The sequence below is a fragment of the Thalassophryne amazonica genome, chromosome 2, assembly GCF_902500255.1.
Source record: "Thalassophryne amazonica chromosome 2, fThaAma1.1, whole genome shotgun sequence".
NCBI classification, from domain to species: Eukaryota; Metazoa; Chordata; class Actinopteri; order Batrachoidiformes; family Batrachoididae; genus Thalassophryne; species Thalassophryne amazonica.
Window position 1 is genome coordinate 16,291,028 of NC_047104.1, and position 19,930 is coordinate 16,310,957.

Consider the following 19,930-nt stretch of genomic DNA (forward strand, 5'->3'; position numbering starts at 1 on the left):
CAAAAGACTCCAAGCAAAAGGGACCTGGAGGTACATACACAACCTACATACACCACCTAAGACCACATCATCACCTGCCCTCAAGGCAACCAGTGCACAATATCTAATCATGTCTAAAAGTAGCGTGTTAGCCTCCGATCATTAACTTCTTTTTTTAGTCCTAAATATTGTTATTGCAAATTTCCTTTTGAGTTTACATCATCCACCCCATTGGAAAATAAGGGTATGTTCCTGGGCATGTTGTTACAGTCTCCTAGTTTGTGTATGGGTGATTAGCAAATTTAAGGGGATTCAAATGAAATCGTTGTAATTGTATGTAGTCAACTGTTCTCTGTGGTGCCCTGCAGTTGGCTTGTTAGCCTACCCTGGTGCAGTGCCCTCACTGTCCCAGAGTCCTGCTCACCTGAAGGATATATCCTCGTATGTAGTCCTGCAGCGTCCAGTCCAGTGCATTGAGGATCTGGATGACTTCTTCCTGTTTAAGGACAGAGAAAAGACGGTCCAGGAGGATCTTGAGGCGGATGGGGATAGCTTGGGTGCCGTACAGCATCAGGCTGCAGATATCAAACACTACGTTGGAGTGCACGATCTCCACCTGGCTGCTTTGGTACATGTGATGCGCCTTGAGTTTGCTGAGTGCTGCAACATAGTTAAGTAGGTCAAGTTACTGAAAAATAAAAAAATAAAAAACACTGATGAAAAGCTGCCTGCGTGTTGTGGACAGAGCTAACACTTGCTGTGCTCAATTAAAAAAATCCCAAAGACTACAGTGAACAGCCAGTACTATTATCTGAAAAACACATTAAGGCACTAACTTAAATTTATACAAATATTGACCGATACTGTTAATACTACTGCACAGATGGAATGGCAACTCAAACAGTACACAGGAAGGTGCACAAACACACATCCAAATTCAACATAGAGAGCGTGTGCAAATGTTTCAGGCATTTGAATATCTCCACGTTAAAAAAAAAAGTGTATTAAAAAGTGTGGCTACATGTCACCTTTAAAAGTTATAATTTCAATAATGTTATCAGATTGTTACAATCTGATTACCATTTACCATTTGACTGATGAACTGAACTACACTGCTGCCGATATTAGAAAGTCCACTTCACTTCAATCTCTAAGAAACTCTAAGAAACAGATTTCATTCTCATTTTCACCTGGTTTTAACTGTATTTTGTTAGTTTGTATGATATTTGGTATTTGGCTTTTGGATTTTAAGCGATTAATATAATTATGTAGCCATTTTTGTTTTGTTTTTTTACAGTCACTTTGAAGCTAACCTCAGACGTTTGTACTCAATTTTCGAAACGTTAGCTACAGCATTCATAATGGTCAGTACTCATAACACAGCCCAACCATGTGTTCAAAACCTTGCATTCTGTGTTCATATCATTGAAGGAGCATTGCACATCTGACTCTGTGGTTCAAATGACTCACCTATCATGAAATACCGTAGGAACACTACTTTAGATCACCCACACACAAGATACATACAGTACAAGTAGCTTCACTATTAAGTTGTTATTTCAATCTCTTACATCACTGCAAAAAAACAGTTGATGAATGTTTCAATAAGGTTTTTTGTGGTTCTAAAAAATAGACACAGTGGAATCTTTGAACAAAATATGAAATCAATGTTTGAAATACAACAGTAACAGGTTTATTTGAAGAATGACAAAGTAGTCACAATGCCAAAAAAAAAAAAAAAGCCATAAAAGTAAGTGAATCAAAACAACTGCTGTGTAAAAAGTGAACAGTTGTAAACAAAAACAATACTGTAACATCATTACTCGCCATTTGCATCAACTATCTATGCTGGAGTTGGCCAGAGATTCCCATCGACATCACAGTGGATATTTTCTTGTCAATATGTCTTGACATAACGAATCAAGGCCTGGTCTGCTGTTATTTCAACACATGCATCATCCATATCCTGGAGAAGGGTGGCACATTCATGAGTCCACTATTGGGTTGAGAAAGCAAAAAAATATGGAGGGGAGGGGTGGAGGGGAGCACAGATAATGCTATGAACTGTGTACGGGTCTCAAACCATGTGCACCACTTCAGTATGGTGGAACTGAACTTTATCCCAGACTAGCACATATGTGACTCCCTCAGTATGACAGAGCTGCTCTAATTCGTTTAAAAAAATCATGAAGAAGGGCTGCGCTGTATGATCCCAGCACAGGTCTGCATGCCACCACACCATCCTCAGAGATGCAGAGCAGCACACATGATGAGGTTCACTTCACGTTGTCCAGGTACCTGGATTGTTGCTCACTGGCCAATCAAATTTCGCATTCTCTGCCTTGTTTTGCAACACAACTCTTTCAACTGAACATACTCTGCCCACAGTGGCTTCATCCCATCTGTATTTCTATCAAAAGGCACCCGGTAAATCTGCTTAATAAACACCTGGTGCCTTTTCAGGATGTGGGCAATAGTCGGCAGACTACTGGCTTCCACATTATTGAATACATCCACATTGTTGACAACATGCTGCTGGATTTTGGTCAGGCGGTCATTTTCCTGGCTCGAATTAAATTGACCACAGCCACCTCTTGTTGGTCAGTCAAGAGTCTGCCCCTGTCTCCCCTATTTGGCCTTGTCTCAACGCTGCAGGGAAAGCAAAGAACACATTGACGCACAACACCTACTGTGTGATATCTATTTGCATGCACTATCCAGTGGTCTGCTGGGGAGACACTGTATAATAAGACAGGGGTAACACACAGGCTGTATTACAGTACTGTAAATTATTACTCATTATACAGCAAAGTGATAATTTACTGTTGTTTACATAATGCATAGTCCATTCTGAAGAATTACCGGTTCTCGTTGCAGAATGTTCTGATGATCGAGGCCACTGTGAGATCTTCTTAGCTGGATCATGGCAGCAGCCTCACTCATCGTCATGCCCCGACTGATGACATGATCCACAGCTATTGCTCTGATCTCATTCGACAACCTTTGCTGTGACTGTCACTGTCTTGATCCCTGGACTTGTCCTCTCCCTCCCGCCCTCTCTGACGAGGCCCTTCTCCCTCACCTCCACGTCTACATCCTCTCACTGTTTGACCCCTCAGCTGATCTGCCTGCTCCATGCTGTCACTGTGTTGAAGCACATGGGTCCAAACCCTAAGCTATATACTCTTACCACAATGTGAAATCAATCATCAGTAATTGGTGTTCTGCCCTGATTCTGTACAGGATTTAAGAATTTAAGATGGTTTAAATAGAAATTAATGGTGTATCGACTGAAACACATTTTTGCATTGAGAAATCTCACACACACACAGTAATTCTACAGAGGACTGGACATTTATTTTGAAGTGTCAGGGCAGGATGCATGGTTTGCTTAGACTTCTTGTGACTGGCAGCTGCTGTGCAGAGAAGTGTGGTCAGTCAGACAGTGAATGTGCTAATCATTTTCACACTCATGAAAGCAATGGCTGTAAGTTTCATAATGTGTCCAATTATATAAATGAACATGCATACTTAGTGTGACGTTGCACAATGTAAAGTTTGATGGTTTATTCGACTGGAAAGCCACGCTATCAGTCATGTTAGTTTTTTACAACCGCTATGACCTGTTATTTATACCTTTAATGCTTTTTCAAAATTCTTCACACAGTTACCACAACATCAGCCTGTGTGGGCTACACAATTAACACAATTCTTCTTCTTTTGACACAAAATACAAACATTTTACATGTTTAAAATTAGTTTCAACTCCTTTTACACACAAGCTCAATCATGACCAAAACAGTAGGTGTTAACTGGGGAATTTTCAATTGCTTTCACACGGTTTGTCAAAACAGAAAACCTCATGTTCAAAACTAATGGATTGAAGATGACATTGATCACAGCTAATTCCCATCTCGCTGAGCTCAGGTGCTGGGCTTTTTTCAATCACATCACCAATCACATCATCTGTATTTATAGGCGGATCTTGTGAGGGGAAAAGAACAAAAGCCAAGACAAGGGACAAAGGTGGAGGTCTTGCAAAAACAAGTGAGAAAAATGCCTAGAGGTAGAGGTAGAGTTAGAATGTGTGGTGGGGCTCAGGGCTGGATAAGGCATGCAAAAAGATACTTCCCAAGATGCCTGGCCAGAGAAGACATCAGGTGGGATGTTGATGAAAATATGTGGCCCAATACTGATGACTGAGCAGATTAGCTTTTTTTTCCTTCCTCTTTTACAGTGATTTCTTCTGCTCCTTTTTCTTTTTGTGTATTTGACAATGTAGTAATGAATGACAGCTAAGTGCTGATTTTTTTTTTCCTCTTTACTGTCCTGTAAGTCATTTTCATTTGCAATACAGTAAAGTGTTTAACTGCAAATCCTTTCATTTACTGTCTTCTTCCTTCATAAACATTTTGCAAAGTTGCTCTAACATGGGTCGTTTTTTGTGCTGAGTGTTGTTCAAAAAAAGGAACAAAATCATGCCCAACAAATGAAAAATGAAGAATTTCATCACAAGCATTAATTTACATGTATGATCAATACAATAATCCAGGGGTGGCCAAGTTCGGTCCTCGAGAGCCACATTCCTGATACTCTTAGTTGTCTCCCTGCTCCAACACACCTGAATCCAATGAAAGGCTCATTAAAAGTCTGCTAACAAGTCTTTCATTGGATTCAGGTGTATTGGAGCAGGGAGACAACTAAGAGTATCAGGAATGTGGCTCTCGAGGACCGAACTTGGCCACCCCTGCAATAATCTGTTGATGACAAATTACTTAAATAAATGCAATGTGTATTGTAACCACACAAGTGAAGAGTTGTCTATCTTGATCATTTGTGTCGGGGTTTGTATCTAGAGTTTTGAAAGCTGTGCAGAAACTTATGAGGTTAGCATCAAAGTGGTTGTAAAAAAACTGTAACTTTAGAATGAGGTTTGTGTCTATAACTTTGATTTTAATTATTAGCTTTGTTTTTATTGGCTAAAAAGAGCTCACACATATTTTAAAACCTAATTGCCAAACAATTATCAGTGTCCTCGCTGAGGGCGACAACTGACAGACAGGAAAACGTCTTCATGTCAGGACTCGCCGTCGCTCCCTTGCAGTCCAGTTACCGTACGGTTAGATGACTGGAGTTGTGCAGTCTTTAGTTAGTATGAAAAGGTTTTGGGAGCTGCTGGATTCCAAGTAGGGTTCAGACCCGGACCCGGTGGGATATGTGCGGTGCGTGTGAGCTCTTACCGTGTGCCACCCAGCCGTGCTTACAGTTCTCACACTGCCTCCTCTTCAGCTTCCCGGGATTGAAGCTGTCACAGCTACAGTTTACCAAAGTGCAGCAGATTGTCTGTGGAACACACAAACATGACGCTGAGTTAGAAACAAGTCACCACTTACAAACGTCAGCATTACACCAGGAATGAAACGTAAAAGTGAGTCCAGTAAGCTCGTCTTACAGAGCGAAAGGAAAACCATTTTTTGAAAGTCACTCACATCTCGTATGTTCAGCAATCAAAAGTTTGATCCTGCTTACACTGAGCGCAACATGTCTTCTTACAATATTCACTTTTATATAAAACACCTAAATAGATATGTGTCATTTGATTGCTGGTTTCTATGTCATTTGACATTCATTTACTTACGACATGGCTTTTTTCACTAGCATGCATTTTTGGTGCCATCTGTGCATTTTTTTTTATCCCATCCATTTTGCACTATTGCCAGCCCAGTCTCACATTTTGTTTTGTTTTTTCATGCTCCAGTGTTGAAATGAGTGAAATTTTCGTGATGGGTTTTTTTTTAAACTCACTAGTACTAACCCTATTCCTGCCCCCAACCCTGACCTTAACCATAACCTAGTCTTACTTTTCCCCCCACCCTAACCATAACCACCTTGACTCCCCCCCCGCTCCACTTTTAATTATGTGCAGCCATCATGGAATGAATTAGAATGAATTTGTGCTGCTGTGACAAAAATGAGGTGCTTTTCTTCACAATATCACAAACCAGTAGATTAATGTATATTTTGTGCTGCTGAATCACGACTTGCCGTGAGACCACGTTGCTATTGCACATCTCCATGATGATGTGACACATACATAACACAGATGATTGGCCTTTTCTGTTTTTATCTTTCTTTTCAAGAAAGCAGACGTATGTTTCCACACAGGCCGCAGCGGCACTTGCTGAAGTCAGCGATGTGTCAGTGAATCCTGAATTCTGCTCCGAGAAGGAACACTTGTCTAATTTTAATAAGTAAAATATCAAATAACATGGATCTTTTGACACATCATATAAAACAAATAATGAATGTTTTCCAGTCATGCAATGGAAAGAATATTTTTGTTTAAAGATTAACTGAATTTGTTGGAAGGTATGTTTATTTTTATTCTTAAAATTCCACTTGTAAGCATTCATTATTTGTATACTGTTGTTGTGTCGGACTCAAAGAATTGCTGAGTGAAAGCTCACAATTAAGGTCTTGAATTTACCCTCCCTGTGAGCAAGCACTTTGGCTTTTTGTTATTTTACAGGATGAAACCTGGATCACGGCAGCACAGAGGATTAGTGTTTAACACCATTGCCTCCTGGGTTCGCTTCCCACCAAGTCCTTTCTGTGCGCAGTTTGCTTGTTTGCATGGGTTCCCTGTTAGGTTTACTGGAAACTTAAATTGGTCCGTAGGTGTGAGTGAGACTGGGAACCTATTTGTTTATCTGTATGTGACTCTGCGATGGACTGGCAGCCTGTCTAGGTGAACTCTGCCTGTTGGGACATGTTTCAGCTCCACCATGACAGTTCATTGAAATCAGTGGGTATAGAAATTTAAATAATGAATGAAAACCTGGGGCAAACCAGGCTTAGTTTGCCCCAGGTTTTCTGGTCTGCTATGTTGATTTTCTAGAGACAGAACTGAATCCACAACACAAGACAGACAACGTAAATACGAGGGCTGTCCATAAAGTATAGGTCCTTTTTATTTTTTTCAAAAACTATATGGATTTCATTCATATGTTTTTACGTCAGACATGCATGAACCCTCGTGCGCATGCGTGAGTTTTTCCACGCCTGTCGGTGACGTCATTCGCCTGTGAGCACTCCTTGTGGGAGGAGTCGTCCAGCCCCTCGTCGGAATTCCTTTGTCTGAGAAGTTGCTGAGAGACTGGCGCTTTGTTTGATCAAAATTTTTTCTAAGCCTGTGAGACACATCGAAGTGGACACGGTTCGAAAAATTAAGCTGGTTTTCAGTGAAAATTTTAACGGCTGATGAGAGATTTTGAGGTGACACTGTCGCTTTAAGGACTTCCCACGGTGCGAGACGTCGCGCTGCGCTCTCAGGCGGCGTCATCAGCCTGTTTCAAGCTGAAAACCTCCACATTTCAGGCTCTATTGATCCAGGACGTCGTGAGAGAACAGAGAAGTTTCAGAAGAAGTCGGTTTCAGCATTTTATCCGGATATTCCACTGTTAAAGGAGATTTTTTTAATGAAAGACGTGCGGACTACGCAGAGCGGCGGCACAGGAAAAACACCTCCGTTGGAAGCCTTAAGGACAAGTTGGAACATGTCCAGCTGTTAAACAATTCCTCATATACTCACTCCACTGAAAGCCATCAAAAGCCGCCTGGATTTTACAAATGGTTATCAACACGGAGGTGTTTTAACTGTGCCGCCGCTCCGCGCCGGCTGCGTCCCGACGCGCGGACCCGTCCGCACGTCTTTAATTAAAAAAATCTCCTTTAACAGTGGGATATCCGGATAAAATGCTGAAACCGACTTCTTCTGAAACTTTTCTGTTCTCTCACGACGTCCTGGATCAATAGAGCCTGAAATGTGGAGGTTTTCAGCTTGAAACAGGCTGATGACGCCGCCTGAGAGCGCAGCGCGACGTCTCGCACCGTGGGAAGTCCTTAAAGCGACAGTGTCACCTCAAAATCTCTCATCAGCCGTTAAAAGTTTCACTGAAAACCAGCTTAATTTTTCGAACCATGTCCACTTCGATGTGTCTCACAGGTTTAGAAAAAATTTTGATCAAACAAAGCGCCAGTCTCTCAGCAACTTCTCAGACAAAGGAATTCCGACGAGGGGCCGGACGACTCCTCCCACAAGGAGTGCTCACAGGCGAATGACGTCACCGACAGGCGTGGAAAAACTCACGCATGCGCACGAGGGTTCATGCATGTCTGACGTAAAAACATATGAATGAAATCCATATAGTGTTTGAAAAAAATAAAAAGGACCTATACTTTATGGACAGCCCTCGTAGATGGTCTATTATGCAATTGGTGGAAAACCAGAGGAACACAGTTCAACAAAGAGATAATGAGGTAGAGAACTTCTGTTTGTAAGGATGAACACCAAACTCTTTGCCCCTTGCTAACCCAGACAGTGTATTGACAGTGATGAGAACATGTCACACAATTCTGCCGTCTTGCTTATGGCTTAAAACACGATGTAACAGAAGCATCTCAATCTGCAGTTTTTCTGTTTTTGGAAACATCCATTCTGTCTGGCCAGTGTTTTGTTTGGTGGAGAGATTAGTGGACACTGAAAAATGGATCAATTTGTCCCATTGTGGATCCAATCGAACCCTGACTCAACTGTGGGTCTGACATCAGACCCATAGAACAAACAGTTCTGTGCGTCAGACGTCATCACTGTTTTATTCTTCTGATGTCACACAAGTCCTATGAGTAGTAAAGTCAAACCTCTGTCCTTGTCTGGTGGATTGTTGACACTAAATCTAACTAGTTCAGTGATACATTCACTGATACACCCTCTTTGCACTGTGAACCAAAAAAAAAAAAGAAAGCCTACTGACACAGTGGGATGGAGGGAAAAGCATCATCATATTTGTGATCAAAGTGCGTGTTGTTAGTGCTACATGCTGAGAAGCAGCGAGCGGCTGCACCACACCACCTCTCTCCCTCCACATCTATAATGTATGATGAGTGGGGTTTTAGTATACATGAGCAGCATGCTTAACTCCTCATGCTAACTCCGTGGGCCTCCTCCTCCTCATTTACTCACTGACTGGCTCTGTGCTTGGGGTCCGGCTCGTCCTTGAGATGTGAGCTGACATTAGTTCACCTTGCGGTAACCTCTCATTATCATCCTACCCATCGAAACGTCCTACCGAGGCTTAGTGTGCATGCAAACACTACAAAAAACATCATTTTTCAGCAGCCAGTATCAATCGTTTTCCACTTTATTAAAGTTAAGATTTGATTTCAAATGGTTGAATTTACTTATTTTTCATGTCTTGTTTTTTGATTGATGTTCTCTGTATTAGCATGGTGTTAGCTTTGTGGACTCTGTGCATTTGGTGTCACCAATAAAGTTCTGTTTGTATTCATCCTGCATTCCAATTTTGCTGGTTTTAAGTCATTTGAAACAGCAGATACTGGCTAAAGCACCAAATTTATAACTATTGTAAGCCACTTGACAGATGCTTCAATACATTCAGCGTACAGTACGATGTTTCCACAAAGTAGGATGGTTCATCAGAACATCAGCTGAACCTGAGAAGAAGGTGGCTGCAGTAAATGCGGTCTCATGACGTGCTCTTGATCCCACTGTGTCAGAGCGCAGGTGGCTACCCGAGTCTCACCAGGACGGCAGCCAGGTGTAAGAAGCCCTTTGCTCATCTCGTAGCTACATAATCACATCATTTCACAGCACCAAGAACCAACAAGGCCCAATTAGGCTAATCCTGTCCTACACACCTCCTGCTGTTGGTCCTCCATCTCAGTCAGGTGCTCCTCTGTAGTGTGCATCACATTCATCTGCACAGCGTGCTGCCGGTCCTTTATCTTAATTAGCTGGTCATTTCATGAGCTCCTAACAAAAAGAAGGAATGATGGCAGTGCCAGGCAGGCCGACTCGCAATTCCGCACTTCTGCCAGAACATGTCCCGTGAGGCTTCATCACGGTGTTGCTTTGCACCATGCGGCACCGCCGCGATGTGCGGAATTCCTCCGCACGTCTGTCACAATGTGCTGAAAAAGTGCTGATGTCCACATCTTTTCACAATTCCTGTGCTAGTCAGACGACGTCCCGGATAAAACACAGTGTCCAGTTTGGAAATGAACGGCACATTCCACTGTTACAGGAGTTTTTGTCATGGAAAGAGGAGCGGAGGCTTCGCGCGTCGCGGCAGAAATGATCTGGTGGTTTGTGGCTCTTGATGGCGGCATGGAGCGCGGCGCACCGAGCATCCTTAAAGCCGTCCTTAAAGCTGTAGTAACAGTCCTTATTCTCTGTGAAGCTCGTAAAATTTTCACCGAAAGCCATATAAATTTTTCGAATGGTTTCCAGCTGCCAGTCTCTAACAGTTTCTGAAAAAATTCTGATGGAAAAAAAGCCCAAATCATTCCGCCATTTCCTGACAATGAAAATCCGCCGAGGGGATGGACCACTCCTCACTCAAAGCCTGCTCACAGGTGAATGACGCAACCGACAGGCGTGGAAAAACTCACGCATGCGCACAAGGGTTCAAGCTTGTCTGACGCAATCACACGTGATTCAAATCCATATGGTTTTTGGAAAAAAATAATAAGGTCGGATACTTTTCTAATAGACCTCGTAAATTATAAATAACTTTTTAATGATATGAGATAGAAACTTACTTTTTTGCTGAAAAGTTAACTCTGCGGACTTTCGAACCACCATCCACCATCTTTGTACTCCTCATAGAAGCTTTATGATGACGTGAGCAATGTGAGTGTCCAATCAGAATTGGTTCACCGTCACATGGTTTTCCAAAATCCAATCGTAGGGCAGATTCACCTCACGTGACACACCAAAGATTGTTTTTAGGAGTAATATGTTACTAGTTTATTATCGTTTGCTATGTGTTTTGAATAAATGTATGTGGAAAATTATTTGTCGCTTTACTTTTTCCTTTCTTATTTCTGATTGTAAACCTTTATTTTGTAAGAGCTCTTTATGTTAAAGGGAGGTAGCAAGTGGACATAACTAAACACAGCTGCAACGTTTTAGAGTGCAGTGGATTTATTTGTCTCTTTGTGACCATTCGTATCAGCAAACAGATTTTTTTCCACAATTCAGGGCTTTATAAAATTCACTCTTTCTGAAATTTGACAGTCCCAAATAACAGGTTTTGTAAATTAGTTTAAAAATTAAATAGTGCTGGCGTGACAGACAGACAGAATGCACAGTGGGTGGAAATTAATATTTTTTTGTTCAACAATTAACATTGTATTGTCTAATTAATAACTTATGAGTGTGATTGGGTTTAACAGCAGCTCTGTTTTCTCTCCATCACACAGGAAGGAACTTTAAAGCAGGTCTTATGCATTTTTCAAATATATTGGTTTTTCCCCGCTTAGAATCAAAGATACAGTTTGTGTTGGTTCAGTGTGTTCTTTCTCTACAGCGATGGATGGATGGATGGATGGATGGGACAGACTGACAATAACATTATGTGTTTATGTTTGTCAGGCTATGTTCACATTACTGGATGAAGTGATTGATTCACAGCTGACTCAGACTGTCTGCCTCTGATGTTCTCTGTTGTGTGCACAACCAAACTGGATTCACTTTATATCTGATTCCTGCACACAAGTGATGATGTTTATTATTTAAAAGACCAATAAACAAAATGTAGCCACTTTTTACTGTCACAACTTAATTTCTTTTGCTGACCAAACTGCAGTATTTGTAGGTGGCCTTTTGCAATATCAGAATTTTATGCCAATGTTCTCTGTTTAATTAATTTTTAATTTTAAATCATTTTTATCATTTTGTTGCGCAATCATCAGCTAGAGTCTTTGTGATGTCAGTTGTCACTTTTTTGGGGGGTATTAAAGTTTGTAACTTCATGGTTGATTATTTAAAGCTGAATATTTGAGTTTGTTAGAGTAGGAACATTAAAACATTCCAAATTCTATTTCCTGTTGGCCCATTGCTGAAGAAAACAAAAGAATTATGTTCTCAAACTTCTAGTGTGTTTTAAACACACACACACACACACACACACACACACACACACAGAGTGAGTTTGTGTACTGTGGTGAATAAAACTTGCAGGTTGCCAGGCCAAACAGCACAGCATTCATGAAAAAATAAAGTTAAATAAAAATTAAATTAAAAAAATAAAGTTTTGCTCTGAAGAAGAAGTAAACGCACAGATGTAGACTTTGTGACTGTATGACTTTGGAGCTGGAGAGGGCAGACTGTTTGACTGTATGGGGGAGAGTTTGGGTCTGGGGAGGGGAGACTATGGAGCTTGACGGCGGACTTGTTGGCCAAATGCAGTGGTAAAGTAATGAATTAGCAGCATCTCAGCACTAAGTGAGCCTGAACAGGGTACAGAGCCAAATGGTGACCAGCAGCAGTGATATGAGTGAGAGTGAAAGAGGATCATGTTTTACTGCCAGCTGTTAATCAGTTCAGGCTCCAATTACAGCGCTGAGCACAAGGAGTGGAAGTGACAGTTTCCCCGACATCAAGTGTAAGTCAATGGAGAATTCAATGGCACACACGCCTAAAAAAAAAGAAGTAATAATTCTTTTATGTGTGCTGGTAAGTACAGCTCAGATGTCCATGAGTGAGTGAGTGAGTGAGTGAGTGAGCTAATGGATACAATATTTCATAAACAATGACGATCTAATTTTGTAACTCAGGAAATTAAAGGAACATATGATGAGGACAAACCATTGTATATGGTGAACATTCATGCTGATCAAGTAACTTTCTTTCGACTTTGCAATATCCCGTTGGCATACTGCCCCCTGCTGGATGGTTAGTGTAGGCTTCTGTCTTCATGAGCACCATTAAGTGCAAACCACAACGTAATAAGTTGTGGTTACAGTTAGTGAATGCTGGATAAATGGTTTAAAATTACATACAGCTGTGGTTCCTGCCTCATGAACATTGGACATGTTTGTTGATCAATCCGCGCGGCTAACAAGTTAGCAACTGCAGACATAAATCATACCCAGTATGTGAACAAATAAGACACAAAATATACAACATGACAGGAAACTTAAACCAAAAAATGGGGACAGCTGCTTCCATAAATGAGTAATGCATTACTCATTCAAACACAGCTTTGGAGAGCTTCAAATCCAGATTTGAACACTTTTTCAAAGTCTGTGTCAAAAGTAAAACATAATGAGTTGTGCTGAATGGGGCCTCAGTCATTCAGGTGGTTTCATGTGGATTTCATATTTAAAGGCTGCAGTCAGCACATGCTCTGTACTTGCACATGTACATATGCTGCTTGTGTTTTTACTCGGTTCAATATTTCAGTTTGTTGTTCACGGTCTGGATGTGTCTTCTCAGCTCATGCCATTAGTTGCCAGATCCTGGAATGACCCAAGAATAAATAAATAAAAGAAAATTAAATAATAAATAAATAAATAAAAAGAATAAATTTTAAAAATATCACTCACTCATCTTCAACCACTTACTCCAATTAAGGGTCACGGGGGACTGGAGCCTATCCCAGCAGTCATAGAGCGTGAGGTGGGGTGCACCCAGGACAGGACACCAGTCTGTCACAGGGCCACATACAGACAGACAACCACATTCAGACCCACACACACAACTACAGACAATTAAAAAACATATCTCCCACAATAATTTGGGGTTTAACTTCTCTCTCTCTCTCTCTCTCTCTCTCTCTCTCTCTCTCTCTCTCTCTCTCTCTCTCTCTCCTCTCTCTCTCTCTCTCTCTCATCTCTCTCTCTCTCTCTCTCTCTCTCTCTCTCTCTCTCTCTCTCTCTCTCTCTCTCTCTCTCTCTCTCTCTCTCACACACACACACACACACACAGATATATTATTTGTGTTTTAAGTGTACTCACCAATAGAATACCACAAAAACAGTTTTAAATGATCATGCAGTAGTAAAAAGATTATAAAACACAGTTACTCAAACTTTAAGTCATATTATCCTTAAACTAGTTTTGAGGTCCTGGAATGACTTATACACTGGAAAAAAAAAAAAAAAATCACATGTAAATAGAACACAATTTTCATATCATTGTCAAAGTTGAAATTCATGGCACAATTCATTTTTATGAATATTTATCAGGTTTCCAGAAATTTTAATACACTGATGAGGCATTAAGGGCAGCACGGTGGCTTAATAGTTAGCACTGTTGCCTCACACCGAGAAGGTTGTGGGTTCAATTCCCGTGGCCTTTCTGTGTGGAGTTTGCATGTTCTCCCCGTGTTTGCGTGGGTTTCCTCCGGGTGCTCCGGTTTCCTCCCACATCCAAAGACATGCGGGTTAGGTGGATTGGCATCTTTAGAAAATTGTCCGTAGGTGTGTGTGTGTGGGTGTGTCTGTGTTTGTTTGTCTATTTGTGGCCCTGCGACAGACTGGCGTCCTGTCCTGGGTGTACCCCACCTCGCGCCCTATGACTGCTGGGATAGGCTCCAGCCCCCCACGACCCTTAATTGGACTAAGCGGTAGAAGATGAATGAATGAATGAATGAATGAATGATGAGGCATTAAATTTTTTGTGCTGCTGTGACGAAAATCAGGTGCTTTTCATCACAATATCACAAATCAATAGATTAATGTATATTTTGTGCTGCTGAATCACAACTTGCCGTGAGACTGGGTTGGAACTTACACAGTACATTAGTGTGTGTGTGTGTGTGTGTGTGTGTGTGTGTGTGTGTGTGTGTGTGTGTGTGTGTGTGTGTGTGTGTGTGTGTGATTTATTTTATTTATGTCAGAGTATTATTTAACACATGAAGAAGCTTATTTTTTCTTTTTTGAAGAGCTGATGTTATAATAAAGTATGTAATTTATCCAGGTATCTCACACAGCTGTGTCTATGGTACTGTCTCTTTGTTTAGCTTTTACTGCTGGCCGCTTTATCAAACACTGATCTTACTTGATCTTATCTCACAAGACGCTGACCAGAGTCAGTGTAACCGGCCAGAGAGAGAAATCACTCAGGAATTTGGAGGGAGGACAGTGTTCCCCGTACCACTCAGATAGCACCAATAAAAGCATTCCAGCAGCACAACTTTGCCTTACAGTGTGTATGTGAGCGAGAGAGAGAGAGAGAGAGAGAGAAAACACAGTGTTGAATATATCACACCACTGACTGCGTCATGTTCCATGACATGAAGGCAGTAAAATGTTAACGGATGACAAACAGCGGATAAAGTGAGGTTACGATGCTCAGCCGCGGTGCAGGAAACCTGATCCTGCTGCGTGTTTGTTCTCCACACAGGAAGCACATCAAAACCCAAATCCAGCTGAATCACATTTGTATGACAGAAGCGGTGTTTCAGTGACAGGCCCCCATCTGGAAGAAAGACTCCCAGTTTGGGATTCATTTAGCAGCTGGCCCCAAAGCGTCAGTGACAGTGACCAAGAGACGAGAGCTGGAAGACGTACAGAAGACGGACCTGTGCAAAGCCAGTGCAAGTAGAGACAGGCTGCGTTTCTTAAGAATCCATGGAGAAAAGGCAATTATTTCATACTCATACAGCAGTCAATCACAGAGGGGCATGTTCCAACACCAGACCCAGCAACCAAACCCGGCAACCAAACCTTCACCTGAACCTCCACCAGACTTAAAGGCAAAGAGCTGGTGGCTCCTGGTCTGGAGTGTGGACTAAATGAGGGGAACATGTTAGTACACTGAAGCTGTTTGGCTCCCAGCTACGCTCTGATTCCCATCAGATCGCCTCCCCCTCCCAGGCCGGCCTCCCGACAAGCTTGTCACATCTGGCTGACAAATCCTCACAAGCCTTTTGGTGGCAGCGCCGAGCAGGAGCAAAGGCTGAGTGGGTGTGTGTTATGGCCCGAGGCGGCCCGAGGGGGCCTGATCGCAGCCCAAGGAGACGCTGAAGGGGGGTAACCCCGGCCCCTCCCACCACAGACAGGTTGCAGTAAACCTACTTCAGCCGGTGAGCTCGGCAGGACGCGGCAGTGCACACAAAACACAACACCTGGTGGAGAAGGGCCCCTGCTCAGCTCCACAGTGTGGAACCTGCTTTGTGTGCTGAGGCCCCAGGGCCCGCAACACCGCACAGGCAGCGGTGAAGGTTCCAAACACACACGTACGCACACACACACACGCACATGCACACACTTTTAATCTCAAACTGAAAATAAATGTCTAAATGTCGACAGCTTGCTCTGTGATATTCAGGGATTTGATTTGTTTTGTTTTATTCCATTTGGTCCTGCAAGCTGCAAAAGTGACAGGTTGCTCGTGTTTTATTAAAGGGCATCAGTGCAGTACTGTAAATTAAGGACAAAATTTTTGTCCTTAATTTACAGTACTGCACGTAGACAGAGCATGTAGACATTTGTTTTCACTTTAAGCATTAAAAGAAAATTAAAGATAAAAATCTGTATCAAGACACTTATTTTTGAACCATTTGCACAGGTTAACCTAAATGTTTGTGCTATAATAAAACTGCAATAAAATGTCAAAAAGTGTATCAAAGTAGTTATTTATTAAGAGTGCAGCCACTGTGAGGCTCATAAATAGAATTATTACAAAGCCAAATTACAACAAATGGGAAAAATACAGAGAAACAACACAACAAAAATAATAATGCGCTATTTTTGTAACTGTAGCTCAATCAAAATATGTTTTCGACACCATTAATCATGCATAATTTGTTTTATTTGATCCTGTAATTGACATGTGACACACAGACACACACACACATTGTTTTGTTAAATGACATTCTAGGAGGTCGCGCAGCTGCTGAACTACACACAGGTCAATGAGCCGAGTGGCGAAACCACACCAACACATTTTGAGCCCAAGACAGCTTCTGTAATAGTTCATATTTAGATAACAACTGTCCCAAAGTGGACAGATGCAGACAACTGGGGAAAACCACAATCACAACAAAATGTGAGTGAATGCTTTTTTTGTTTGTTTTTTCCAACAAATAAAGTTGGAGTAGTTTTTGTAATGTGGTGAATAAAACTCTCACTTACACAGTTTTGCTTTTTGGAGCAAAACTTCTAAAAGAACACAAAAACTCAAAGTTTTTGACTGTTAACAATAACCAATGTGTCAATCAAAACCAAAATGATGACAGTCTCACTGACGTGATTCTGCTGTGTGCAAGTTTAAAAAGTGTAAAGTTAAAACGTGTCATGTCACCTTTACAAAGGTGAAAACGTGTGCAGCGATAAAACTTACTGAATTCAGCATGTGATTGATTATTAATTTTACAGACGAGCATGATTGATTGATTTTACCGATGATGATGAACGGCGTCGTTTGTTTTTAGTTTACAAACAAGCAAAAAGAAATTTCCTGAGACAATACAACAGTACAGAAAAATAGACACAAAAATCATAAATTAAAATACTGAGTGAGTCAGAATAATAATTTCAGGAAAAAAAAATGCTCATTGTTTGGACAAATATATGCTTTGTCTTGTGTGTTAGTGTGATTATCAGATTTAAAAGTGATGTACTTTATAAATATTAAAGTCACAACAACCACAACAATACGTGCACGATATCAGGGGTCACAAACACAGCAAAAAACAAACAAAAAAAAAACTTTAAGTTTGGAAATGGTGACATGCCAAGTGGATACAAGCAAGTTATCCAGAGATAAACGCACAAAATCACATGCAGTGTGAAAGAAAGAGATGAGCAGCATGCGAATGTTGAACAGAGCAATTAGAGGGTTCCCGAAGAATAATCCGGGTTTGACATGTTCCTCACAATCTGCTGAAGCTTCTAAGTGTGAGTTATTTAAAGTTTCACGCAGACCAAACATGCTTACGCTGCACAAAATCAAGTCTGGAAGTGTGTCACAAGTTAGTCTGCGTACACAAAGTGCACATCAGGAAAACCATCACACATCAAACATCTGGAATTCTGCTTCACCTCAGATGTGGGTCCAGTCGCTGCTGTGTGTCTTACCTCAGCCATTGTCATTTATTCAGTGGTTTCCAAGGAGACGGTGGAGTTTGCCATTTCCCGCGACTCCCGAGAAACAACTAGAGAGCTGCAACAGTGGACTGTGCTCGTGCTCTCCTGCACACACGTGCACATGCTTTGCACTTCAACACTGCCTCTGAACTACTCATCATGCTCTCTCTCTCTCTCGTGCTCTCTCTCTCTCTCTCTCTCTCTGTGCGTGTGCATGTGTGTGCACTGGAACTGGGCACTGGGGATTGGAATGAGATCCTCCCACTCGGCATTCTCACCTCAGGAGCTGCCTGCTCCCTCCCTAAACCTGCACGAACGTGCGCGCGGAGGTGTGCGTGCTTTCACGTGCATGGTTACCCCTTAAGAGGGCAGTCCCCTCACAGCTGGCTGGAAGAGGGCATGACACTCATCTTTCACAGAGATTTGATCAAAAGGAATCACAAAGGCTTGAGGCTCTCATAATGCAGTCAGAAGAGACTCTCCCCCTTTTTCGTCTCTCTCTCTCTCTCTCTCTCTGTTTCTCTCTGTATCTCTCTCTCTCTCTGTTTCTCTCTGTTTCTCTCTCTCTCTCTTCTCTGTCTCTCTCTCTCTCTGTCTCTCTCTCTCTCTGTCCCTCTCTCTGTCTCTCACTCTGTCTCTTTCTCTCTTCTCTCTCTCTCTGTTTCTCTCTGTCTCTGTTTATCTCTGTCTCTCTCTCTCTCTGTTTCTCTCTGTCTCTCTCTCTCTGTTTCTATCTCTGTTTCTCTCTGTCTCTGTTTCTCTCTCTCTGTCTCTCTCTCTCTCTCTGTTTCTCTGTGTGTGTCTCTGTGACTCTCCGTCTCTATCTCTGTCTCTCTCTCTCTGTGTGTCTCTGTGACTCTCTCTGTCTCTCTCTCTCTCTCTCTCTCTGTCTCTCTCTCTCTCTGTGTCTCTGTGACACTCTCTGTCTCTCTCTCTCTGTCTCTCTGTGACTCTCTCTGTCTCTGTCTCTCTCTCTCTGTGTCTCTGTGTCTCTCTGTCTCTCTCTCTCTCTGTGTGTGTGTGTGTCTCTGTGACACTCTGTCTCTCTCTGTCTCTGTCTCTCTTTCTCTGTGACTCTCTCTGTCTCTGTCTCTCTCTGTGTGTGTCTCTGTGACTCTCTCTGTCTCTCTCTCTGTGTCTCTGTGACTCTCTGTCTCTCTCTCTTTATCTCTCTCTGTCTCTGTCTCTCTCTGTCTGTCTCTCTCTCTTTATCTCTCTGTCTCTCTGTCTCTCTCTGAGTAATGCCCTAAACCCACACGGCCCCTCTCTCAGTGTATGTGTGGATTCAGCTTATCGCGGTCCTGTGAACATCCTCCTTAACAAGTCACGCCTTGTGCTGTGAGGAATGTGTCTGCACTCACTTCTTCTTCTTCTTGGGAAGAACGCAACTTCAGTCATGACAGCAACGAGCAGGGCACCTGGTGAGTGCACACCTCCACCGGAGTGGAAAGGAAACTTCAGGTTGATTTACTACAAACACCAAACCATAGCGTGCAGGAAGAGCACACACATTTTGGATTTGAACAACAGGTGTTTGTGACCTCATAAAGCCATAAAACAAAAGAAGAGATCAAAGTAAAAACTAGTCTCTCAGTATCATAAGACATTAATAATAATATTAAATGTATTTGTACTGCACCTTCCAAGCAACCATTCCACAATAAAGCAACCATTCCACAATAAGTCAAGATCAAATGTATTCAAAAGAACAATGTCTGTGGAACAGACCCTTCTCTACCCTGCAAAAATCAATTTTTACTTCTTATTATACTGACAGTATGATAATAAGCAAACAATACATTTATGTTAGTTTTTCAACACCCAGTATGAGAGCAATAGTTTGCTGTAATGAACATTTTACTTAAAGTTTTTTCTATTTGTAATCATATTTTGCTAGTACTAATGTAATAATAAAATATTATTAATTTGGTGTATTACACGAAATGTTTTATTGTAATCTGAAGTTTGACCTAATTTAGGTGGCATTTGCCCTCAAGCAAAATCCTGAAGGTCAACCTCAATTGCTTATCCCAGGTAATGGGCAAGGCCTATG

The 19,930-nt window shown here is 41.8% G+C and overlaps 1 protein-coding gene across 2 annotated transcripts in view; it reads right to left on the bottom strand.

The window, feature by feature from the left end:
- bnc1 (basonuclin 1) overlaps positions 1-18,029 on the bottom strand; it is a 32,254-nt gene extending 14,225 nt beyond the window's left edge. Inside the window, exons 1-3 of one of the 2 annotated variants that reach the window (XM_034183867.1) lie at positions 17,869-18,029; positions 5,220-5,322; positions 404-639 (exon numbers count right to left, since the gene is read on the bottom strand). In XM_034183867.1, the coding sequence (XP_034039758.1) occupies positions 404-639; positions 5,220-5,322; positions 17,869-17,883 (354 nt within the window). In that variant the 5' untranslated portion in view covers positions 17,884-18,029. The remainder of the gene's footprint in view (positions 1-403; positions 640-5,219; positions 5,323-17,868) is intronic. The other variant, XM_034183858.1, reaches the window with a different exon arrangement.
- Between the last annotated feature and the right edge of the window lie 1,901 nt (positions 18,030-19,930).